The sequence below is a fragment of the Magnolia sinica genome, chromosome 11, assembly GCF_029962835.1.
Source record: "Magnolia sinica isolate HGM2019 chromosome 11, MsV1, whole genome shotgun sequence".
Classification (NCBI taxonomy): Eukaryota; Viridiplantae; Streptophyta; class Magnoliopsida; order Magnoliales; family Magnoliaceae; genus Magnolia; species Magnolia sinica.
The window spans coordinates 1,436,419-1,462,826 of NC_080583.1; the positions used below are offsets into that span (position 1 = coordinate 1,436,419).

The 26,408-nt window shown below is 40.9% G+C and overlaps 2 protein-coding genes across 4 annotated transcripts; one reads left to right on the top strand and one right to left on the bottom strand.

Moving 5' to 3' along the window:
• Positions 1–6,286: 6,286 nt before the first annotated feature.
• LOC131218532 (deSI-like protein At4g17486) lies at positions 6,287–14,933 on the top strand. 3 transcript variants are annotated; one of them, XM_058213125.1, is made up of 4 exons: positions 6,287–6,527; positions 7,471–7,780; positions 13,639–13,926; positions 14,484–14,933. In XM_058213125.1, exons 2-4 carry the CDS (start codon positions 7,570–7,572, stop codon positions 14,729–14,731), a joined length of 747 nt encoding a protein of 248 aa, XP_058069108.1. In that variant the 5' UTR covers positions 6,287–6,527; positions 7,471–7,569; the 3' UTR covers positions 14,732–14,933. The 3 variants fall into 3 exon arrangements, with proteins under 3 accessions (XP_058069108.1, XP_058069109.1, XP_058069110.1); XM_058213126.1 differs by having other exon boundaries at positions 6,287–6,515; XM_058213127.1 differs by lacking the exon at positions 6,287–6,527 and adding an exon at positions 7,347–7,370.
• A 7,826-nt stretch (positions 14,934–22,759) lies between these two features.
• LOC131218533 (homeobox-leucine zipper protein ATHB-40-like) lies at positions 22,760–26,408 on the bottom strand. Its single transcript, XM_058213129.1, has 3 exons — positions 26,276–26,408; positions 25,340–25,653; positions 22,760–23,083 (listed from the first exon to the last, which is right to left on the bottom strand). The coding sequence occupies exons 1-3, from the start codon at positions 26,346–26,348 to the stop codon at positions 22,850–22,852; spliced, it is 621 nt and encodes a 206-aa protein (XP_058069112.1). The 5' UTR covers positions 26,349–26,408; the 3' UTR covers positions 22,760–22,849.

Genomic DNA, 26,408 nt, shown 5'->3' on the forward strand with positions numbered 1-26,408 from the left:
AATACATCCGATGTATTAAAATGTGACACATTGGGATTTTAGCCTTTGCATCTGGGTTAACTTCCATTGATCCGAACTTTTTATACGATGAGTCTCACTTTATATGGTGGAAAGTAAAAAATTAAAGGTTGCAATTAGATGATTTCAAGCTCTTGATAACAAGAACAATCGCCATAACCTTTTTAAAGATGGAATAACCTATCCCTAGATATCTTTTGATAATGGCCCATCCATGCGGATCCCTATCAAATAAATGGTTTGGGTGATCGAAAAAGGTCCATATTCTACGGCTAGATTTGTGACGTATCTTATTGTAATATGTCAGGATGCATTCGATTTCAGATATATGGATTTTCCTTTTAATATATCGGGATGCATTCAATCTAGTCACGTACGGTGAAAAATGCTAGGGTTTTTTTTAGGAGATGTTAGATCGGTAGATATAAAGAGATTTAGGGTTTGGAACTCACCTTGAGATCTTAGCCGTTCAAGAGGTCGGTTTCGCCTTGAATATGGTGTGTGGAGAGTAGAGTCTGATGCAGACAGTGTGTTTTCTGTTTTAACAGGTGAGGACTATTGTGGGTTGGATCGATGCTATGTTAGTCTTCGGAGCCGATTCAGTGTAGCCTCTGATCCCTTTGACGGGATAATCCCGACCTTTTGATTTGAGGTAAACGTCAAACGCGTGGATGGTAAAGGAGTGGAATCAGTCAACTTTGGAGATTTTCGATCCACGGTCCACCAGTGATCGGACCAGTGACAGACGGCCGGACGAGCGGGATACAGGCATTGGGCAGAGGATAGGAAGAAGATTGGGATTTTCGGACGTTGAAAAAGAAGAGGAGAGGAAGAAAATCGGGCAAGTAGCGGCGCAGTGCTCGTTCGTTCGGTAGGGTAAGAAAAGAGGGGAGGGGTAAATGTTTAGAGTATTAAAAAAAATAGTATTTATATTACTCGACTACCTGCTTCGGATCGGTCCGGATCTTCTCGGTTTGAGTTTTTGAATTGGATCGGTTCGGATAAACTACTATCTGAACCCAACCCGAAAAACAATCGGATCTGGATGGATGCACTCGATCCGCATCGATCCAAACCGTCGGTCCGGTTCGGAACGGGTCAGATCGGGCCTGATCAGGTCCGATCCATGCCCATATCTACATATAATCTATACACCGAATCAAGCCAAGCTAAGTTGGTACTATCCTAATTTGAACTTGGTTTGTTTTTTAAAATGAGATCGACTCTCAAGTTTGAATTGGTTTGAACTTCTATTCGAATTATTCAAACCAATCCAAGCTGACCTTTTTCAAAGGCTCGCTTGATTTGTGTCCAGCTCTAAATTGCCGATGATGGCCATCCGCATGGAGCCTATTATCTTGGATCAGCTAACCTAGGATCCCTCTCGAAAGATGAACAGTCGAAGGTCAAAAAGAGCCGCGTGCCCTCCAATTTTCATCATGTTTCAGTCATTTATCCGGAAAAAGGGTCTGTCTCCGTCTTAAAATGTCACGGACATCTCTGTCTTTTCTAAAAACGAAAGACTGAAAAAGAAAAAAGAGGAGTATTATCATACTCGGGCTGCTTATGAAGTTTGATACGCAGGCACTCATAAATTGTACATGTTCCGTATATTAACTCAAATAAACGGAGTAGATTGTGCATCCTACTCTCATCAACTCAGAAACCCAAGATGAGTTTGGTTAAACTATCCTAATATATGATTTTTAGACACTTGTTTGTGGAATTTGGACGGTTAGATATTTTATTTTTAACCCCAATAAATGTCCACCAATCTGATGATTTTCTAATAAAATAACCTTTTTTTTGGTTCATGATATATCTATAAGGATAATCATAATTGGACGGTTAAATTTGATTACCTATTTTCCACGTGTGCACCTCCTAAGTGCCTGTGTATCATCTATCACGTTCCGCCGGAGTATCAAAGTTTTTCTCAAAGAAAAAAAACAAATTAAAAAAAGCAAGACTGACTTCTTTTGAGGATTTTTTTTCTTCTTAGGAATAGAACCAACCCAGTTACTTTAGGGGAAGAAATCATATGATACTCTGGTTGGAAGGACGTTTTGATACACATGCACTCAGAACTTGTACACATGGCATATTTTAACTAAATTTAAACCGACTAAATTGCAATATCTACTGTATCTAAGTGGAAAAAAAAAAAAATATCAGATTGGTTGAAAAATCCTAACTACTGATTCTTAGTCGCTTGATTTTTGACATAAGAACCATTGGATGTTTTTCAGTTTTAACCGTCTGATAAATGTCCACAATTCTAGTATTTAGCTAACCAAATAAAATATTTTTTATCGGGACACATCTAAACTGGTTCCCATGATTTGGACGGTTTAATTTGAATCACTTTGTGCCACGTAAGCAATTTCTCAGAAATTTCTAACTGCCTGCGTACCATCCATCACACTCTGTCAGAGCATCAAAGGTTTTTTTTTTCTGCCCTTTGCCGGATGCAACTGCTGCGAGTCTACAGAGAGGATTGCCATGTCCGCTCGCGAGAGTAAGTATCAGATTCCTACTCTCCCACACGCAGAAGCATCGGGGCCGTACATCAGGTGGGCCTCAACGTATATGTTCCCTACGTTGAAATTTCTGGGCCTGGGTGCCACGTGTATTTTGGATTAGGACAGGCAGTTTTCCGTAGCTGTCATTTCGCCCGTAGATTATGTGGGCCCATTGATGCTCGGCCAATGCCTGATTCTTTTCCGAGACATATGCATAGAAAGCCACAGATGAACGGCTCGGATGTCACCTTGGTACATGCGGGTAGAGTGGGATTTGGAATTTGGCAGTCACCGGACTGGAATTCTCTGCACGACCTGTTTTACCTGTACGTAAAGCACTAACGGCCTGTTATTACCAATGGCAGGGACTGTTCCCTGTTACCATAGGATAAGCTTAATTCCTTTTTTATTTGTAATACGGTGGTACATTGAAAGAATATATCTATCATCATTTGAAACTATTGACAATAACATATATGTGTTATATCTAAACCGTTCATTTGTTTTGTAACCTCATTTTATGACATGGGCCTAAAAATTAGGAAGATCCAAAACTTATGTGGCCCCAAAGAAGTTTTCAACAGTAAGTATTCAATCTCCATCGCTTTCTATGGCGGGGTCCACTTGAGCTTTAGATCTACCTGATTTTTTGGCCCATGCCTAAAATAATCTCTAAAAATAGGTGGACGGTGTGGATATAGTCCACACATCATGGTGGGACCTATACAACTTGCTAACATTGAGTGATATTAGCATGGGACCCGATACGATTCCATCTAGCCAAGCTTTTCCACTCTTCCCATGGAGTGGCATTGGCACAGGACCAGATGCAATTCCATCCCCTAAGCCCATCTAATCCAAGCCGGCCAAACCTGCCCTAATTTCTTTTGGTGGGAATATGTAAAATCCACTCCGTTCATCTGGTGAGATTCTAGATTTTAGGCCATGCTGCCAAAAACAATCTAGATCAACAGCTCAGGTGGGCCACACCACAAGAAATGGGGATGGGACGCCAACGGTATGTTTGCGTGTGGGCCACCATAATGCTTATCTTTCATCAAATCCGTTAATCGTCTGTAAATCAATGAGATTAAGGTAACATACGCAAAAAATCAGTTTCATTCCATACTCATCCTGTCACAAAGCATGACTTTCAAAGGCCGAAAATCACATTGTTTCTCCTGGTATAGCTCGTCAGAATTTTCTATTGGGATGATATTTGTTTTTATCGTTTAAATAAGGTTTCAAAACTGATGGACGGATTAGATTTTTCGTAGAATCCATGGTGGCAGCAAAGGGCTTGTGTTTTACTGTTTAAAACAGGTGCTGTAGATTGTTCCAGTCCATCCGTCCCATCACCCTCTTGGGGCAGATGACGCGGATGGATGGAAGTGGATTGCCTGTGACCTCGGGCACAGAGATATTCCTGTGCCCGGGAATGTGTGGGGCCCACAGAGATGTAAGTGACAAATCCACTCCGTCCATCTGTTTTGAAAGACCGCAATAGAATAGAATCTAAAAATCAAGTGGATCCAAAACTAATGTGGGCCATACCTCACAAACACCGAGGATTTAACGTCTGAGGGTGACAGAAGTTTTGAATCAATATGATATTTATTCCGAAGGTTTATTTGAGTGTTAAAAACCCTATGAACGGTTTGGATGGTCTATGAAAGTCATGATTAGCTCCAGGAAAGTTTCAACGGTGGACCTCTGTTCCGACTGTTTCATTGGCGTGATCCACTTGAGTTTTGAATTTTCATGATTTTTAGAATCCTGTTCTATTGCGGCCTTGAAAAGGTGATGGATGGAGTGGATTTTCAAGGACATACCTGGGGCCCACAAAGCTCCGGCACAAGTATTCTGTGCCCCGGGTCCTAGGCAATCCATCTCCGACGCGAACTGCCCGAGACCCAGCACAGAAAGTTCCTGTAGTCGGAAACTGTGGGGCCTACAAAGATGTACGGGACAAATCCACTCCATCCATCACTTTTGAAAGCCCACGATAGGATACGAGGAAAAAAAATCAGGCAGATTCAAAACTCATGTGGGCCACATCAAACGAAACACTGGAAACGGAAACGTCCACCTTGGAGCCGACCATTTGCTTATATGCCATCCAAACCGTTCACAGGGTTATTACCACTCGGATAAACTACAGGCACAAATACCATCCTGATATAGAACTTCTGTGGCCCTCGCAAAGTTTCCAAGGTTGGCACAAAAACTATCATGCTATAGAACTTCAGTCCCACACGAAGATCATGGTCGGCTCGATGGTGGACGCTTCCGTTTACACTTTTTCATTTTGTGGTCTACATGAGTGTAGGATCTGTCTGATTTTTATAATACTATCTTATCGTGGTCTTGAAAAACTGATGGACGGAGTGGATTTGTTAACGCTAAAACCTGGGTGAACAGATTTGATCTGGTACAAAAGCGAGTCCACTAGTGTATCATCAAAGACAAGATATAGAAGACCTCATGTGCTGAGCACAAATATTCTGTGCCCCGGGTCATAGGCAATCGGTACTTTAGCTTTCCTATATCGGGTCATCTTTTACTAATCCAAACCGTATATATGATGGCCCTCACTTTGAACGGGGGATATTCAAAGGGGAAAAGATCTTTATATTGGAACATCTTAACCCTTGATCACCTGGATTTTTTCTTTGAATACAAATGGTCCATTTACTCTGTAAATAATGAAAGGTTCAAGATCTTCTAATACTGATATTTTTATGGAAATGTTCCATCCAAAACGGGGACCAACGTATAAACGGCTGGTTTTTCTCTAAAAAGCACTAATCTAACGGCTAAAGTCCCGATGCATACATTTACATTACGTAGGGATGTATTGTAGCAAACCTTACAGGTAAGAAGAAGATGAGATTCTTGAAACGCGATATTAAAAAAAAGTTAGGTTTGCCTCTGCCGCGACTGACCGTCCAGCGCATGTCGCTATCCACTGGGGCCCACATGCTAAAATTATTCCATGATTTGAACCGTCAATATTCTAGTTACTACCATATAAATTCTATTGCCAAAATCACGCTTCTTTAATTATCCTAACACTTGATTTTTAAAGTTAAATGTCAGCAATTGAAAAATTCATTTCCATTAAAGATAGTTACAGTTAACTCATCCTCTTAGATTTTTTTTATGGTAGCCTTGATAGCATAGACTACACCAAATGGACGGTTCCGATCATTGGATTACTCAGTATGGGAATCAGTAGGCAGCGACATACAATATTTCCTGAGTCGCAATAGAGGCAAACTGTACTGTTGGAAAAAGCGATTTGTTATCGGCACCCTCTCTGACAGATACATACATCCATTCTATGTACTATTTTATACCAAAAGGTAGAAAAGATGGGTCTCGTTATCAGCTGTAGTGGGCATAATTTAAATAGTGGTTCCACCTTGAAAAACAGAAATGCTGAGTCGACTCGCGCCAGGAGAGATAGAAGACGCGATTCGACATGAACGTACCTACGTGGAACACGTGTGATAGATCCAGTCCGTTCATCGTGTCCTGGCCACCTTGATTTCTCTAGTCGTAAAAACAAGGCCTTCTTTGATTGTACAGCAAGCCATTCTTCCAAACCGTCCATTTAACATCCACGTGTGGTCAAGGATCTGATTTATCGATTGAGAAGATGAACGGACAAGATCTCTCCTCTCGGGAATCGCACTAGTACTTTTTAAAATGCATTTTCTTTTCTTTTTTTGTTTTTTATAGAATTTAGAAAAAAAGTGACTGAATTCTGAAAAGAAACGTATGTAAATAGGGAGGAGAGAGACAGAGGGAGGGAGAGAGATCTTCACGTTCTTCTCTCCTTCTCTTCTCCTCTTCAGGCATTTCTGGTTTTTGGTATTTGAAAGAAATGCCTGAGATTCTTGAGGTGGTTTGAGTTTGTTTTAGCTCTTGGAGGGCGGTTTTTTCATGGTTCTTCGAAGGTGGTTTTTTTAGGTATGGATTTTGGTAAGTGGTTTTATCTTCTGTTCTTTTTAAAGATAATTTTTTCTCTCTGTTTTGGGTTTTTGGTTGAATTTATTTTCAAGGGTTTGGATATTTTATTATTATTTTCCATTTCTTGTTTTGAGTGGTTTTGTTGGCATTTTTTCCGATATTTAATATATATATTTTTTTCAATTAAAAATCTGCTTGATGTGTTATTTTGATGTATGGGTTTTTTTTTTTAATTTTTAAAATCTTAATTTATATTTTCTGGTATTTTTTTTAATGAGAAATGACACAAATATCTGTGAGATTTTTTCTTGTTTTTAGGTTCTTTTTTATTTATTTTTTCAGATTTTTTTTTTTTTTTCCAGTTGATCTGTTTTGGAAAATTTCCAAGATTTATGTCTTTCTGCAGTTGCATTTGTCCATCAATTAATTGGGAAAATGCAACAGATACCATTATGATTTTTTAAATTTCTTAGGGGTAATTTGGGAACACATATTTCCATGGAAAGTTTCCAGTAATGCAGAAACATTGGTCTATTTTGGTGGACTTTGAAATTTCTTGGTACTTCTTTGACTGGGCTATGATTATCTTTGAAAAAAGGTTTTATTTAGATATCTACAGTTTCCAGTCATTATCTTGTAAGAAATTCCTTCAATTATGTCATTTTCATTATCATAAATGATGAATTTCGATAAAATATCTGGGTATGTTGAACCATTCGTTGATATTTAGTACTGGATTTGTTTGAGTTATATTCATTTGATTTTTTTAGACCTTTTGATAATTTTCCAAGAAAAACAAGCGGCTTTGCGATGCCACATTGATTCCAGTTTTTGCTAGTTCTGGGATACTTGGGAGTATTTAAATTTAATTCTTTTGATTTGTTAGCTTAACATTAAGAAGTAAAATAGACTCATTCTGTTTGCTGATTTTGCCTGAATTTTATTATTTTTGCAGATTTTTATTGCAATCATTTTGTGGCATTGATGGCATTTGGGGAGGCTGGAATTGGGCATTGACCATTTCGGACTCTATTCATTCAAAGAGTCCGAAAAGATGAGATCAGGGCCGAAGAAGGGCTGGAACTCTGTCCTCCCTTTTCGCCTTAGGGTAAAATCAGCTACCCGTTTCTGCATGTTCTCCAAGGTGCGGTCAGCTGGCCTGACTCCAGGAAATGCGCCGGTTTATCTCAATGTATATGACCTGACGCCCATGAATGGATATGTTTATTGGGCCGGACTCGGGATATTTCACTCTGGAGTTGAAGGTATTGCGGTTTGCAGTCTTGTTTAAGTTTCAATTTCCTTTGATTGAGCAATGCTTTTCTTCTGCAGTTTAGATTTCTAGATATAATGCAATCAAAGTGGATTGATTTTAGTTGCTTGTGCTTATTTGAGAGTTCTGAATTTTTGAACCTTTTCCATTCTTATATATGAGTCTATATGAGCGGCTATACTTAATTATCATGAATTGAGAAATGTAATATCCGATGCAAATCTTGTGATATGAGGAAACAAAACTTTGAATTAATGTGGTTATCTCATCATTCCTTAAAAGAAATTTTAAGAGATTTTTGGAGTGATGTTTTTGAGGACGACCTGAGTGTTTGCTTCTTTGTAAAACTAAAAGCTTTGAGGAAATACATGAGAGGAGATAGAGTAAGGAGATGTTTGGAGTTGAAAAGATATGAGGGAGAGTTGAATTTGAGGCGATCTTCCACTTTTGGAGTAGATGTGTTGGCTATAATTCTACAATGCTGATCTGACATCTTACAACAAGAACAGTTGAGAGACGTGAGCATGAGGGATTGCGTTGGAGGAGCTTCTCTAAAAGTACTGAGGTTCATGGGAACTTTTGCCTATTCCTGTCACACAACCACCTGCTTCATCCAAAATTCATTTGGTGCAATAGGACTCCCACTAAGGAGTGGAGAAGAAGAAATCTATGATTATCTCTCTCTTGGAAAGATATGGAGTGGAGAAGAAGAAAGCTACGATTATCTCTCTTGGAAAGATATAGATGGATGATGAAGTGGGAGACTCCCACTAAGGTAGCGGAGTGGAGGTCGTTTCTTGGGCTCATCAACTACTATCAATGGTTCGGACCCACCTCCCTACTGGAAGTAGAAAGTCCAAAAGCAAATAAAGAAAAAATATATAAATATTGTAATAGAAGCCTGAATGTTAGAGACACTCCATAGGTAGCAATGATAGTCACTTGGTGTGGGCCTTTAGATATCAAAATGGTTTTCTGGTTGTGCTTTGGATGATTTTTTGCCTCATTAAAGTGAGCTATCAAGATATTCATACAGGGGAGTTGGATTCGGTCATTTGGGCAAAGAATATCCGTTGGGTTTTCTTAAGAAATTCTTTTCAAGAGAGATATTAGACCCTAGTACAATTAGTCAGGCATGATTTCTTGGTCCTCTGCAGCGAACTATGAAGATATATATTCTGACTATAGGAGATTCATAATGGGTCATTTAGGCAGAGGATCTCATCTGGTTTTGCTTGTGAAATGCTTTTTTAGAGTTCGAGTATTGTCTACTGGAAATACATGGTGCTCAGTTCTTCCAGCTTGCGCCCTTGCTTTCACATGATGGGCAACTTGGAAGATGGCTTTTCAACACGTATGTTTGAATTGAGAGTGTTAGCACTAGGGCTGTCGGGTCTTTGCATATTTTGCAGTCGTGCTTGCAAGATGGCTTTCATCTTTTATCGGAGTGCTCTTGGTATATAAAAAAAATGTATGGTCTAAACTAAGTTTGCATCTTTAGTGCTTATATTGATCAGAATTTATTTACTCTACTGCCTATTTCTTGGATAATGCGGATTCGAAAATTTAGAAGTTGTGAAATGCAAAGACCTCTTTGGGGACCCGTAATCTATGGGATTTTTATCAAAATGGCCCCATGGTTTGGCTGATGCTATTCTTTGACTCCACTTTCCATTGCCTTATTTTGTTGGCCCTCTGATAGGTTTTGAAACTATCTAGGTACCAAAATGCCCTGCTGCAAGGCTGCATGCGTATGACGTTGAGCGATGAAAATGTTATGGGGCGTCTTTCCAAAAGTGGGGAGTGGGTCCCACTAAAATAAAATGAGTAGATTAGATCTTTTGTGGAATGGGCCCAATCTGATTTAGTGGGACCCGTTCCCCGCTTTTAGAAAGATGCCCCATAATGTCTTCAACATTCAATGTCATACGCTGGAGTAGGCCCAATCATGATTTAGTGGGACCCATTCCCCACTTTTGGGAAGACGCCTCGTAACGTCTTCAACCCTCAATGTCATACGCATGCTAGCCTTGTAGAGGGGCATTTTGGTCTCTGAAAAGTTTAAGAACCTATCAGAGTGCCAAAAAAATAAGGCAATGGAAATTGAGGGCAAAGGCCAGCATTGGTCAAACTATGGGTCTATTTTGATAAAAATCCCTTAATGCATTTTAGATGCAAGGGTACTGTCACGGAAGACTTTTAATGTGCTTCACCAATACATTGATTCAGAGGCATAATGGTGGGTTTGGCCTACGAAGATTGGACGGGCCACTGGAGCACTAGTGAGTCTACTATAGAACCTCGCAATGTATGTGAAGCCTCATGTAGGTTGGTTGAAGCTGACATTTGTTGCTAATGCAACTGAGGAATTTTAGGATCCTTGACATGAGGCTTGCACAGCATATTCTTTTCAGTTCTGATAAGTGGAGCCGATGTTTCAGTAATTTAGACCATTGGTTTGTTGCGTCCCGTGGCTGATGGATAATGTGATCCAAGCATCTCTCAGGTTGGAATTTCCCTGCACCAATCTTGGGCCCTTTTTCGGTTGAATGCGGACCATTGGTGTACTTCTCAACTGGCTATTTATAACCCATATTTTGGGAGGTTGGGATTTTGATGAAATCTTCTAGCATGATCCATCCATTGCAAGGCTTTAGAGGCCAATGGTTATGAGTATTGAGAAGTGGGCCCCACTTGTTGGAATTGGAACCTGGAGTATCCTGTAAAGCCTGGTGTCGATGATCCTATAACTCACGCAATCTTCCTCTTGAGCTAACTGGTGCTAGGGGCTGGGTAGGTTTTGTTGTGCCTTCTCGAATGAGGTGGGATGTGTTGTTTTAGCTTTCAATGATCTAATTTGGATCAATTTACTACCTTGATTTTGCGTCTGTTGGAGTTTCCTTCATTTAGAATTGGTATTTTTGTAATGAGAGCAACTACCTAGATTCCAATACATTGCTTAAGTGAGATGCTCAACCTTCTTGGTAGGCTTATCCATTCTGAACTTGGTGCACGCCAGGTCAGCCCACTTAGGATTGGATTTAGTTTGGCTTGTTTACTTCCTTGGAATGGGCTTTGGGCCTAGATTTTCAAGACCAGTTGCTAACCAGGCAAGTTTTGGGCTTAGCGTGCAGAGCCCGGTGGTCTAAACACAGTTTATTAATTTATAATATTTATTACCAATTATTGGTACCTTATTTATTTTTAGCAAATGGTTGGTTTTGGTTTGTTTTTGGGTTGGGTTAGGGCTCGGGCTCAGGCAGATGATTTTAGCGGCTTATATTGAGTTGGGTCTCACCTCCCTTCCCCTTAAGCCTAGACATGGGCCCATGATTGTGGCCTGCGATGGGCTTTGGCTGGATTCAGGCATGTGTCCTAGTCCTTGGTTTCGTGGATTTGCTAACTCCTTGGCACTCTCACCCATTAGGCATTCTTGCACTGCCCGAACACTACTTAGTCTATCGCGACTTGCATTCCCAAGTGCTAGGACCTGAGGACCAAGTGAGGATGTAAGAAACCATCAGAGAGTAAATGGGAAAGCTTGTATTACAGTAAGTAGAGAAGATTATAAGCCTAGGAATTCTTTAGAAACCCTACATCACTGTCTTGGATTATGCCACTTGTCACTCATGCCACAGCCATGACTACTGTAGATATTCCACTCTCCTAGTTACCAAAATCAATAGAGAATTCTGGATCCTTTCAAAGATCTCTATATGACACTTCTCTAAAGATTCTAGATCATCTTGGGTGTCTCTATACAATATGCACAGTCTCAGAGAAATCACATCCGCCAGCAGCCGAATCAATGTCTCTTTTCAAGGATTCGTCATGGTGTACAATATGCGCAGCCTAGTGTAGAAAATGAGCCAGATATGGCAAAATTCATTTAAGAACCTCCATGCCCATGACATCGGACTGGACATGGACAATCCCCAGCTTTGCATGCTTCTACAAGTGCCCTCATTGGTTCCCAGATTAGCAATCCCATTTATGAGTCAGACCACAGGTTTTTTTTTGAAAGATAACGCAATTTCATTAAGAACTAAAAAAGAAGCCTAACAACACCCTGGTCCATAGCTCAAGTGGAGTGAAAGATACCTTGTTTCACCACTGAGGTCTTGGTATCGATTCCCTAGTGGGGGTGGCTAACAGTGAAGTGTACTGACGGTGGGTGTACTAACAAGCTAACAGAAAAAGAAAAAAAATGTTAAAACAAGAAAAGAAAAAAAGAAGCGAAACACAGAGAAGTCTGCTGAGGGGGCAGACAACACCAAACGAGAAAAAAACAAAAGAGAGAAAGGGGAAAAAACTAAATCTCGAGAAAAAGTAGATTGCAATCTTTCAGTTTGTCGTCATTGGAGGCCCATTCAAATAAGCAGCGCTTGGCCCTGGACGAAACAACCTGAGCAGAATTGGAAGAGTCACTAAAACATCTTCCATTCCGTTCTTCCCAAACGGACCACCAGATCGCAAGGAGAGCCATCCTCTAGAGTCTTGTTATTGGCTTGCCAATTGAAATCCTGTGCCAGGCAAATAGGAGGAGGTCAACCGATCTAGGAAGACAGCAGTTGATGTTGAAACGGGAGAGAAAATCAGTCCAAATTTCTGAAATGAAAGACCAGTGAAGCAGCAGGTGTTCGACTGTTTCTTCATCCCGCATGCAACAGGCATATATTGGGGAGAAACATACCTCTTTTTCTCAGGTTATCAACAGTACGGATTTTCTTTTTGCTAACTATCCAGCTGAAAGACGAGAATTTAGGGGGCACAGGATATTTCCAGTAGAGATGGGGGGAGACGACTAACTGCTTCAGTCTTGCTGTTGAGCAGCAGATTGTAGAAAGAGCGAACTGAAAAGTCATGTTGTATCTTCTACTGTGTTGGGAATGTGCACTGTGTAAACCTTTCCATGGTTAAAAACATATCCAATTCTCTTTAAATTTATTAAAACAACCATGGAAATTCTGAGGTGCTGGCATGTCCATACAAACTAATTTGTAATACAGATTTTTAGTGCAGAAATCCTTAAGATTTTTTATTTCCCGAAAAAAATCATTTACTTTTGCAAAGTCCCAAGACTATATTTTCAGAGGTGAAGTGACCAGAATGCCGATCATCTTTTTTCTGTCTCTCTATAGAAGTGATTGAATCAAGCATTATGGGGCCCACCTGATGTGTGTGTTCCATCCAACCCGTCCAATCGGTGCAGTGCTCGTTTAGACAACCAAAAATTTGGCAATCCAATAGGTTGGCCACACCATAAAAACAATGCACATCAGGTGGGTCACATGAGAATTTTGAAAGGTTTTGGGTGGTTTACATTGTTTTCTATAGTGCCGCCCACTGCCTACACGAAGATTGGATTGGCCTGTGGGTTTTGTGCTGTCTAATCATCGTGGTGTGGTGGAACTGTTGGACAAGTTGGATGTCATACATGCACCATGTGGGTCCCACAATGCTTGATTCCACCACTTGTGTAGACCAAAAAAAAAAAAGATAGAGAATTTTGGTCATTGCACTCTCCGGAAAAATTGGTTTGTGAGTTTAGAGATGTCACAGCTTTGCTTTTGGGAAAATTAGAAATATTGAGGATTTTCACAATATAAGTGCCTTGGCAATATTAAAAGAAATACTTGTATATAATACCAGTTCAGACCAGCTGAAGTTATGGTAAGAGGTCTTGAAATGTAGAACATACATCAAAACCATGCAAGTACCTGGGAAATGCTGAGCACTTCATTTGTGTTTTTTTGGAAAATCCTTCTTAATATTTAGTTTCAATCGTGCAATAAACAACACAATCCATCTTGTGAAATTTTCTGATGGGGGCTGCTGGGATGCATACAGTTCATGGCGTAGAATATGCATTTGGCGCACACGACTACCCGACAAGTGGAGTCTTTGAGGTCGAACCTCGTCAGTGCCCGGGCTTCAAGTTCAGGAAGTCAATATTCATGGGGACAACGTGCTTGGATCCGATGCAGATTAGGGAGTTCATGGAGCGCCATTCTGCAAGCTACAATGGGGACACATATCATTTGATTGTTAAGAACTGCAACCATTTCTGCAAGGATATTTGTTACAAATTGACTGGGAACTCAATACCGAAATGGGTAAATCGACTTGCCCGGATAGGTATTTAATACTATCTGGTACTTTTATTATTATTATTTTTTTCTGAGCTTTATGAGTCCATGCCCACCTCTACATGTAGTAACATGCGGCAACCTCACATGGTTGTGGAACATCTGAGCAGTGCATTGGAGGGTCTGTTCGTGTAGGTAACCTGGCCCAAAAATCAAACTGGTCTTGTGGGTCACACTTGTACATTGAATATGAACTGTCGGCAGTTATAAACTGGACATTTTCCATACATGTGACCCTAATGTTGCATGGGTTAGATGTGCTAGATGCTTGCCGAGTCGACCGTGTGGAGGTTTGTGTGGGTCAGTCTGCTCATCAGGTGGGCCACACATGCGTTGAATGTGGCAATAGCTTCATTTTTTTATTATTTTTTTTGCCCGTGTGGCCTGCTTGACGAGTTGACTGGCCAGATTTATGGGCCACGTCATCATCTACCATTACATGGTGGGCCAAGCATATAGGTTCATGTAAAATCTGGGCAAACGTTTTATCGCCATTCAAAGGCCAAGACGTTGATCTTTTAGCTGTACAATCCCATTTCTCTGCAGGTTCAGTCTGCAACTGTGTGCTCCCAGCGTCACTTCAGGTTTCAGCTGTGCGGCACGACCCGTCTGGTTACGAACCCTACGATGGTGAGAAGAGGAGGCTAAGAAGCAGCTTCAACTGCTTTTCTTCCATCTCGATGCGGCAGAAGCAGTTCTCAAGGTCGTCTCTCTTCTTAGGATCACCCTTGAAAGGTTGCCTGCCGCCATGGGATTTGAGAAGGTCGAACAATAGCTCCTTGAAGGAAAGGTAAAGAAAAAGGGTTTTGTGAGCTGGATTGACAGATGGGTTTCGAGGGCCTTCTTCTCCTGGTCACCTCCTGTTGAAGGATTTTCTACAAAGCTTCATCTTGCTAGTTATAGGAAGTCCCTTTGCCTTGGAAGAGTAAAAGCTCTCTGTAGGAATGTTGTTGTGTATGTTAATACTAGAAAGATGCAGTGCTTTTCTTTCCTTGAGCTTTGTGGGTGTTTCTTCTCTCATTGGCATTGTAATGTTGTATTCTGGGCCTAGGACTCTTTGAAGGTGATGCTGTGATTTCATTGTAAAAACTCTATTTAGTGGGCCTCACTGATCAACGGTCTAGATTGTTATACAATTGGACTGGATGAATGAGTAGACCAGTGGGCCTCACTTCAGGTGATTCGCTGCGCAGTCTATCTACGTAGCTTTGCGTTTTAGGGCTGGAATGCTATAGTTGTCTTACGCAGACAGCAGTTTGGGTTGAACTAGAATACTACAATGTGGAGTATGGGAGAGAGAGAGAGTTGTGATGGGTTTCAAACTCTCTCCACAGACTCTATATTAGAGAGCTGGGTCCTCGATCCTACACCACAGTAGAAATTCGAGTCCCATCTTGTGAATTGCGGAAAGGGTGTGAAGGAGAGGAAGATCCTAAGCTCTACAGGTTTTCTGGTATTCTTATCCGGCTTCCATGACGGCGTCTCAACTAGGTAAGCTATCCGACCCCTGATCGCCATGTCCCATGCACAGACAGATCCGTGGGTCTATTCCGCATATAGATTAAGTCCCACAATTGGTATCAGAGACATCTGTGCATAGGTATGGTTGATCTCATACATCAATTAGGGCTTCAAATTCGACACCCATACAACAATTAGGGCTTTCAAATTCGAATTCCATCTCAGATCAGTATCAGGTTATTCTATAATTTCAAGTCTTGTGGACCACAAACATGCTATCTAAACCTAATCCGATTAATTAGGGCATTTTTGAGACAACCCTTAAGACTTCTTGTGGGTGCTGAATCTCGTACAGATTCGAATTAGGGATTTCAAATCTCAAATTTGAATATTGGGGATCTAGATCTCAAAACCCTAAATCAAGGAAATTAGGATTTTTTGAAATCCTAAAATCTGGCTAATTAGGGATTCCAATTCCAAATCGGTGAAATTAGGGATTTTAATCCCAAATCAAAGACCAAATCCATATTGGGGACTTCAATCCCATAAGAACTTCACCATGATCTACCTGCAATTTGTGAGTGCCGTCAGTCATCATCGAGAACAGGAATTGTTGACGACGGTAATGGCATTCGACCATGTCTGCATCTTCATTAATGGAAGCCATATCCGCTGCTTCTGATGCCATTGGCGACACCACAGATCTATCTCAACGAATCAGTACTGCAGGAGATTGAGAGTCTTCATCTCTTCTCTTCGCTCCATGCAGACGGCGAGAGCGGAGATTGAAGAGTCTTCATCTCTTCTCATCGAGTCGGGTGGACAGGGAGAACGTCTTCTCTCTCTCTCTCTCTCTTTCGCACTGGCTTGTGACGAGAGGGGTTGATGCTCGGTTTTACATAGGGACCCGATTTCAGTCCATTCGGGTATCAGGACCCGATTTCAGACCATTCGGATATAATGGCCTCATTTCAGTCCATTCAGACTAGCGGACCTGTAAATATTTATACCCAGGTCCACTTCTTTTAGAGCCCACTGATCAGATCCCGTTGTATCTAGGCCGTTGTATCAGGTCCCCTCCTGGGAGCTACATTATCGTTGCTCATTAGTTATAGGCATCTAGTTGTATACATACAACCTGGTACATTTAATAGATGGACAGTATGGTAGATGAGCCTTTCATCTTATTCAATGGATCAAGTTGCACCCATCTCAGAAAGTGATGCAAGAATCTCATCATATAGTTAAACCATTCTATATCAGACACCCATCTTATAAATGATAAGGATTGAAACATGATGCTCATTAACAACATCCATACCATATAGAGTCTTGATTTGGCCTGATAATAAGCCCATTACCCATCTTTGGAGTTGATATGGACCATTGGATTATATAATGTGAAAATTATCCACATGTTTCACTTTAAGGTTCCTATATTTTCCAATGATCAATACCAACCATCTTGTGGGCCATATTAGACTAATTAAGATATGATCCATTGCGAGGCAGGATTATAATTGCAATCCTAAGTCTATATTTGTAGTTTTGGATTCGGTTGTGTTAGCCACCATAGTGACCTCAATCAATGAAAATATTACAAGTACAGACTTGTAACATTGGGAAAGGAGGATTGCATACAGCTGCATTTAATTTTTCATGCGTACGGTAACGAAAATACAGACGATTACCATTTGGCAGTCAAGTGAACGGGTGAAGTAAATGATGCTGGTAATGTAAAACTGTAAGGCTTATCTCACCCACTGGTGTTAAGTGTCTCAGATTTACATGACTTATGCCACTTAGTTTCATGTTCAGGAGGATCACTAACATGTTGTTATTACCTCCCACAATAGGAATGATGATGATGTAACAGATTCTCACCAAGATGTGATGGTTGGACTCATTTTCATCTTGGATGATTCAGTTGATACCTCCCTTAGCAATTGAATTGATTAACTTTACCTGATAATTTTGTTTATATTCACAAAATTGATTTGTGAAACTATGAACTAATGTGAATATATATGTATCTCTTTTATTTCAGTCTCAATTCCAACTAATCAAAATCAAGTACCTGCCCTTAATGGATCTAATTACCCTCAATGGAAGAACACCATTGAAGTTGTACTGGGCTGTCTTCAATTAGATCTTGCCTTGATAACACCAGAACCGCCAAAGCCATCTGATAATGCGACTAAAGTTGAATATAATCGATGGGTTGCATGGTTTAGATCAAATGATACATGCCTGAAAGTCATTAAATATTCAATTTCTGAATTGATGAAGGGTGTCATGCCTGAAATAGATAAGGCCAAAGTTTTCCTAACTGAAATGGGAAAACGATTTAAGAAATCTGATAAATCTAAAGTGGGCATTCTTTTAAATAAATTGACTCGCTTGTCCTACGATGGAAAAGGCAACATCCGTGAATACATTGTAGAGCAGATCGAAGTTGTTTCTAAGATCCGTGCTTTAGGGCTTGTACTCACTGATGATCAACTGGTTCATTTGATCATGAATAACCTACCTCCCCAATTCGGCACGTTCCTGGTAAACTATAACACTCTAAAAGACATGTGGACATTGGATGAACTTATCACTCAGTGTGTTCAAGAAGAAGACAGGATCAGGCACGTGGTCAAAGTTCAAAATGTTAATATGGTGACTTCAGGACAAAGGCATGGGCAAGGGAATAATGGTAAAAGGAAAAGGAAACAAGATTCTAATAATAGATTCTCTGGTCCTCCATCTGAAAACCGTGAGAATCAATTTAAAAATGGATCTAAACACAAACGGGTTAAAGGCAAACTGTGCTTCTTTTGCAAAAAGGCGGGTCATTTAAAGAAATACTACGAAGGTTTTAAGGATTGACTCATAAAGAAAGGTAATCATTCTGTTATTGTCTGTTTTGAATCTAATCTGACCGATGTGTCAGCGGATTCCTGGTGGATAGATTCAGGAACTACTATTCACATATGAACTTCTATGAAGGAATTACTATAGGTCAGGCCACCAATTGATGTAGAGCGCTCAGTATACGTAGGCAATGGTGTCAAAGTTGACGTGGAGGCAATATGAGTCTATATGTTTAAGTTGAAGTCTGGTCATTTTTTAATTTAGTAAATACATTCCTCCATGTTGTGTCTTAGGCGACTATGTCATATATCTCGTGAGAGATTAGACAGGCTTGTGCGAGAAGAAATTTTGCATTCTCTTAGACTTCTCTGAATATAAAGTATGCATTAACTGCATAAAAGGAAAACAGATTAGAATGAGAGAGAAATGTGCAAACAGGAGTGTAGATCTATTAGAGGTTATACATACAGATATCTGTGAACCATTCCCTACAGCCTCATGGAGTGGGCACAAATATTTCATTACCTTTATAGATTACTACTCTCGCTTCGGGTACCTATACCTTATCAGTAAGAAATTAGATGCCCTGGATGCTTTTAAAATCTATAAGGTCGAGTTTGAAAATCAACTCGATAAGAGAATTAAAGCTGTCAGATCTGACCGTGGTGGTGAATACTATGGCAGATATGACGAATCAAGACGCAATTCAAGGCCATTCGCTAAAAACTTACAGGATTATGGCATTGTCGCTCAGTACACTATACCTGGTACTCCAGAGCAGAATGGAGTGGCTGAGAGATGCAATCGCACCCTTATGAAAATGGTGTGAAGCATGGTTAGTAATTCGACATTTCTAGAATCTCTATGGGGTGATGCGATCAAAACCACAGTTTATATACTAAATAGGGTTCCCAGCAAAGCAGTAAGCAAAACTCCTTTTAAGTTGTGGAATGGGAGAAAACCAAGTCTCTGATATCTACATGTTTGGGGTTGTCCTGTTGAGGCCAAAGTTTATAACCCGTATGAAAAGAAACTTGATCCTAGAACCGTAAGTTGTTTCTTCATTGGATACCCAGAAAAATCAAAAAGGCTATCGATTCTACTGTCCTTCCCACTACATCAGGATTGTTGAGACTGGGAATGCCAGATTCCTTGAGGACACTGAAAATAGTGGGAGCACGAGCATAAAAAATTTTGTATTTGAGGAACAAAGGACCGTGACTCCAGTTATAGTTAATCCAAATCACGTGGATATTAATGATGCAGTCACAGCAGAACACCACGTAGAACCTAATATACAAATCATTGATGAGGAAAATCAAGATCAGACCTAACAAATTGAACCATTGAGAAGATCTGAAAGAGAGAGAGGGCCTGTAAATCGAGACGATTACATCGTATACTTACAGGATCACGACTTTGACATATGGGTGGAAAAGGATCCTGAATCTTTACACAAGTCAAACAAAGTGTTGATCCTTCTCGTTGGTTCGATGCCATGAAAGATGAGTTGAAATCCATGCAGGACAATAAAGTATGAGATCTTGTAGAGTTACCTACTGGAATAAGGCCGATTGGTTTTAAATGGATATTTAAAACTAAACGGGACTCCAAAGGTAATGTCGAATGATATAAAGCCAGACTTGTTGCCAAGGGTTTTAACCAACGTGAGAGTATTGATTTTAAGGAGACTTTCTTACCAGTATCTAAGAAAGACTTATTCATGATCATAATTAATGACTCTTGTAGCTCATATGGATTTAGAGTTACATCAGATGGATGTAAAGACTGCATTTCTCAATGGGGATTTAAATGAGAATGTATACATGTTTTAGCCCGAAGGTTTTGTAGCTATTGGCTCAGAACATTTGATTTGCAAACTTAAGAAGTCCATATGTGGGTTGAAACAAGCATCGCGACAGTGGTACCTTAAGTTGCATGAAGTAATTTCCTCATTTGGCTTTGTAGAAAACATTGCAGATGAATGCATTTACATTAAAACCAGTTGGAGTAAGTTCGTTATGATGATTTTGTATGTTGATGACATCTGTTAGCTAGTAGTGATACCGGGATGTTGAGTGACACCAAGAAATTCTTATCTTAAAGGTTTGAAATGAAAGACCTTGGTGAAGCTTCTTACATCATCGGCATTAAGATTCGCCGTGACAGAACACTTGGACTGCTTAGTCTGTCACAGAGAGCTTATATTACTAGGATACTCGAAAGGTATGGCATGTAAAATTGTGCTTCAGGAAAGTCGCCCATTGTGAAGGACAACAAATTTGGTCTATTTCAGTGTCCAAAGAATGATTTAGAAAAGAATCGAATGAAAGAATTTCAGTACGCATCAGTAATAGGGAGCATCATGTATGCTCAAGTCTGTACGCGATCGGACATTGCCTTTGTCACTGGAATGTTGGGAAGATATCTATCTAATCCAGGAATACAACATTGGATAGCTGAAAAGAAAGTATTATGGTATTTTCAGAGAACGAAAGACTTCGGACTCACATATAGAAGATCTGATCAGTTGGAGTTGATCGGATATTCAGATGCAGACTTCGCAGGCTGCGTTGATACTAAGAAGTCTACTTTAGGATACATCTTCATGATGGTGGGAGGAGCTGTGTTGTGCAAAAGTGTGAAACAATCTACCACAGCCTCATCCACTATGGATGCTGAAGTTATTGCCTACCATGAGGCATCTAATCAAGCACTATGGTTACAGAGTTTCTTCTTAGGTTTGCGGGTACTGAAGCATATCACAAAACCATTGAGAATATTTTGCTATAATTCAGCTGTTATTTCCTTCTCTAGTAACAACAAGTATTCGTCAAGGTCGAGGCATATCGACATTAAGTATCTTGTTGTAAAGGAAAGGATTTAGAATCATCGAGTGTCCGTGGAATTCATCGGCACTAAGTAGATGATTACAGATCTGCTCACTAAAGGGCTTTATATCACGCCATTTCAGGAGCATGTAATATCTATAAGAGTCATTGATCCCACAGATGTTTTCAGTTAGTGGAAGTTGAGCGTACTTTGATTTTCACAGACACTTAACAGATCTTTTTTTATATAGTTTATTTGGATGATTTTGATATAAAGATTTTTTTCTACTTCTCTATATATATATGCGCAAATTTTGAGTAAGTAGAACTACAGTCGTGTCTCGTTGGAGACATGTAAAAGCTTTAGGACCTCTTAAGGATATGCACATAATATCATACTAAAGTGTGTAATCCTTATACCACATTTCCTAGTTCGTGATCTATGTCGTTAAGATTGAAAGTATTTGTGATCGCGCTTAGACTCACTTCGCCTAAATTAAATGTTGTGATAACTACCCCGCTTCGATACTGACTGTCTTGATGGACCAGATTGAATAACATTACTCATACTGTCTAACTGTTTTCATTGGTTAACCATTTGAATATTTTCTTAAAAGATTAAAAAAAAAAAATTATTTTTAAAATAATTCTATATGACTATCATTGACGTTGCTCAATGAGGCCCAAGTGGGAGGATGTAAGAACTCTATTTAGTGGGCCTCATTGATCAACGGTCTGGATTGTCATACAGTTGGACTGGATGATTGAGTAGACTAGTGGGCCCCACTTCACGTGATGCGCTGCGCAGTTTATCTGCGCAGCTCTGCGTTCTAGGGCTGGATCTTACGCAGACAGCAGTTTGAGTTGAACTAGGATATTACAATGTGGAGCGTGGGAGAGAGAGTTGTGATGAGTTTCAAACTCTCTCTCCACAGACTCTATATTAGAGAGCTGGGTCCCCGATCCTACACTACAGTAAAAATTCGAGTCTTATCTTGTGAATTGCGGAAAAGGTGTGAAGGAGAGGAAGATCCTAAGCTTTATAGGTTTTCTGGTATTCTTATTCGGCTTTCATGACAGCGTCTCAACTAGGTAAGCTATCCGACCCCTGATCGCCATGTCCCATACACAGACAGATCCATGGGCCTATTCCGCATATAGATGATCGCCATGTCCCATGCACAGACAGATCCATGGGCCTATTCCGCATATAGATTAAGTCCCACATTCATGACAAGAGAAGAAAACGCAAATGGGTTGTAGTCTTCCAACTTCTCTTGTGGATCGTCTGGGTAAGATATGTTAATTCTAAAAGAATGGAGTGTTGTTCTTGGCATGGGATGGGCAAACGGTCCTGATAACTTTATATTCAATCCCGCCATCCTTGCATTGGGCACATGGATCAGTGATCCAGACCGTTCTTCTGATTGCCATGTAGAGGATGAACATACTTCAAAAGATTGTCAGATAGGAACATCCTAGCCATCCAATCCATGGCATTTTTCCCCTCTTGAAGGGTCCATTGGCAGGTCACCAATAAGAGGGGTTGTTGGCATTAATGAAGGATAATCTTATGCAAAACACATCCCAAACGAGCACCCATCAGATCAATGGTCTAGATCTCTGAAACATTGGTCCTAGCCAGGTTCACCATCACATACTAGAAAGAAATTACAGGCAAAATAAGCAAAATCTAGTTATAGTTAGAAATGGCATCAGTAATACACATGGATGGTATTTACATAATAAGTCACGTGATGATCATGGACCGTACAAGTCTATCCATTGATCCAAGCCGTTGATATAACAGTAGGTGCTTTCAGGTATATACAAGAAATCATCTCCAAAATCTCCAAGGAAAGGCTGGTGTGCATCCATCGACAATGAAGAGCTTGGGCTGCAGCTTCTTTCTCCCTCCGACACTCCGTCGCAGCGCTCCGAAAGCTTCCTTATCTCTCTCTCAGCTGCTGAGAGCTGCTCCTGCAGCTTCAATACCTGCGATACGGTGCAATGGAAGAGATGATCAGAACCGTCTAGCCGATGGGACGGATCATGGATAGGAGAGAGACTTAAAATGTTTTGATTAGAAGATCCTAATCATCCAATATATCGCCTGGTTTCTGGACCGTTGTTGTGTTTTCTTTCTTAACGGTTTGTTTGTAGGCCACAAATATCATGGTTAGACAATAATCCAAACCGTTCAAATCAAATCGACGAAGATGATAGTACCCATCTGATTTTCCCTTGGAATTTGGACCAATCACTAATTTACATTCAACCATCCATTTTATAGAAATCAATTGGACGGCTAGAATTGCTTAATCAGCATAATTTTATAGATATGGTCTATCCACTATGTTCCCCACAATTTGGATGGTCTGGATAGCTATAAATGAGTGCCACATGTCAGGAGAATGATCCACCGTCCAAAATGGTGCAAACTCGCTTGAGAAAGCGCGTGCCACAAAAACCTCCGTGTGGCTGACAGTGACGCGTGTGTCATATCCGGTCCGTTAATCATTTCAGCCAGTTCACGTTAAGGACACGTGAGCCCAACCAATCCGGTCCTTCCAAAACTCCATTAGGCCAATGGGAATGGGGGACGGCCACCGCGAAGCCTTCCCAAGCCCCACCTTGATGTTTACATGCAATCCAACCCGTTCCCAAGGTGGTGAGGTCCCACCAGTATGAAAAGATATATATATAGTTTTGGTTCAAAGTAAAAATTGTTACCAAAGGTTTCACGAGGTTCTACTTCATGTGGACTGTTCAGCTAAACTCATCAGATGCGATAAGCTCTCAAAAAAGTTTGTTTGTAGTCCATTCGCAGGTGAGCGTTCCATATATATATATATATAGAGAGAGAGAGAGAGAGAGAGAGAGAGAGAGAGAGAGAGAGAGAGAGAGAGAGAGAGAGAGAGAGAGAGAGAGAGAGAGAGAGAGAGAGAGGGTACTATGCGCTTGACCTCACGAGTCCGTCTATGAGGTCGAGCTGTGTGGGCCCCACCGTGATGCGTTTCGAACATCTACCCCATTAGTCAGATGCAACATTCCATATTAGGCCTAGGTCTCAAAAATCAAGTCAATCCGTGACTTTTATGGGCCACACCACATACAAAAGTGGGGAGGGGCCGTACACCATTAAAACATTCATAATCATTTTTTGGGCCCACCGAGATTTGTTTTGCAAATCCAGCCCATCCATTATGTGTGTCCCACTTGGATGAGGGTTCAGACCAAGTTTCAGCAGCATTCAAAACTCAAGTGGGCCCCATCAAGTGCTTTTATACGTTTTAATGGTGTCTTTACATGATTTTAGATGGTATGGCCCACCTGAGTTCCATATACGGATGATTTTTGGGATATCCCATAATTCAGAGGGGACCCATCAAATACACGGTGTTGATGGTCGACACGCATCATGGTGAGGCCCACATAACTCAACCTTACAGGAGCTTATCGTGAGGTAAAGCTCACGGAACCTTTTCCCTGTATAAGGAAAAGGTACTATGCGTGGGATAATGTACTATGCACTTGACCTCACTATGTAGCTGTGTGGGACCTACCGTGATGTGTGTTGACCATCAACACCGTGCATTTGATGGGTCCTCTCTAAATTATCGATATCCAAAAATCAGCCGGAACTCAGGTGGGCCATACCATCTAAAATCATATGAAGACACTATTAAAACATATAAAAGCACTTGGTGAGGCCCATCTGAGTTTTAAATGCTGCTGAAACTTGGTATGAACCCTCATCCAAGTAGGACACACATAATGGATGGGTTGGATTTGCAAACAACATCTCGGTGGGCCCAAAAAACTGATTATGAATGTTTTAATGGTGCACGGACCCTCCCCACTTCTGTATGTGATGTGGCCCACAAAAGTCACGGATTGACTTGATTTTTGAGACCTAGACCTACGATGACATGGTGCATCTAACTGATGGGGTAGATGTTTGAAACACATCACGCTGGGGCCCACAGAGCTTGACCTCATGGAACGGACTCGTGAGGTCGAGCGCATAGTACCTTTTCCATACATATATATATATAAAAGCTTTGTCCAAAGCTTTTGTGGGCCCAAGGAAGGTTTCAACAGCAGGGATCCCCATCCGCACTTTCCCCTGTAGTGTGGCCCACTTGAGCTGTGGATGCGAAACAAATTATAAATATCACTCACACAAATCGGCACGCATACATAGAAGCAGCACGCGTGCAAGCTCACACGTGTGAACCAGACACGTACCTCGTCTTGGAGCTTGCATTTCTCGACCACGATGGCTTCATGAACTGTCTTCAGCCTCAAGTACTGCTCTTCGAGCTGCTTGCTCTTCCAGCGCACCCTCCGGTTCTGGAACCAGACCGCTACCTGCCGAGGGTCGAGCCCCAGCTCAGTAGCGAGGCGGTCCTTCCTCGCTGCTTCCAGCTTCGTCTCGTTCCCGAAATTTATCTCCAACAAGCTCACCTGCTCAGCACTCAGCTTCCTCTTTTTAGGCCCTGCTGCCATCGCCGCTCCTTCTTCTTTCGCATACTTCCTCCTCCGCCTCCGCCTCGTCTCTCCTACAAACACTTAGAATTAAAAACAAATTACATACATAGACAATAAAGTACTAACCAGTCTTCCCCAACTACGTGATTTTCACATGACATCCAATCCGTCCATCATCCGTGTCACTTCATTTTCTCCTTGGAAGCGAAAAATCAGGTTGACCCAAAAGTCAGGTGGGCCACACCATGAGAAATCATGACTAAAACTATCTTCTTCTGAATGGTTTGGATGGTATATACAAACATAACGGTCCCATGCACAATTTGGAGGGTTTTTAATAGAGAGCATTACTGTTCCATGTGGTGTGGTCCACCTCAGTTTTATGAGTTTCGAATAATGGACGGCTTGGATGTCATGCACATATCACTTTAGAATGAAAATCATAGCTTGTTAACCAACGTGGCACACACATTTGTAAGATCTGGTCCATTCATAAGGTGGGTCACATCCGTATGTGAGAAATAAATGGCTAGAAGAATATGACCAAAGTCACATCTCAACATACGCATGTGGCCAACGTGATAAGAGCTCACCAAAAGAATGACATGGATAGTATCTCACACGTGTGCTACATTGGCACGTATGAGGCGCTTATGTTGGGATCATGCAATGAAACAGCTGCATGGAACTAACCTTGTGGCATTTGGGTTTGTGGGCCCAAGCAGTACTGAGAGCGTAGCATCATCTCAACTTCTGCTCGATTCATACTCTCTCTTTCTTTCTCTCTGTTTCGTTGGAGCTGCTTTTTCTTCCTTAGACACGAAGG

Coding starts and splice junctions, on each gene's coding strand:
- LOC131218532 (XM_058213125.1), top strand. CDS start 7,570: ATGAGATCAGGGCCGAAGAAGGGCTGGAACTCTGTCCTCCCTTTTCGC. Junction 7,781..13,638: donor ATTTCACTCTGGAGTTGAAG/GTATTGCGGTTT, acceptor GGATGCATACAG/TTCATGGCGTAGAATATGCA. Junction 13,927..14,483: donor AAATCGACTTGCCCGGATAG/GTATTTAATACT, acceptor ATTTCTCTGCAG/GTTCAGTCTGCAACTGTGTG.
- LOC131218533 (XM_058213129.1), bottom strand. CDS start 26,348: ATGAATCGAGCAGAAGTTGAGATGATGCTACGCTCTCAGTACTGCTTG. Junction 25,654..26,275: donor ACAAACCCAAATGCCACAAG/GTTAGTTCCATG, acceptor AAGTGTTTGTAG/GAGAGACGAGGCGGAGGCGG. Junction 23,084..25,339: donor AATGCAAGCTCCAAGACGAG/GTACGTGTCTGG, acceptor ACCGTATCGCAG/GTATTGAAGCTGCAGGAGCA.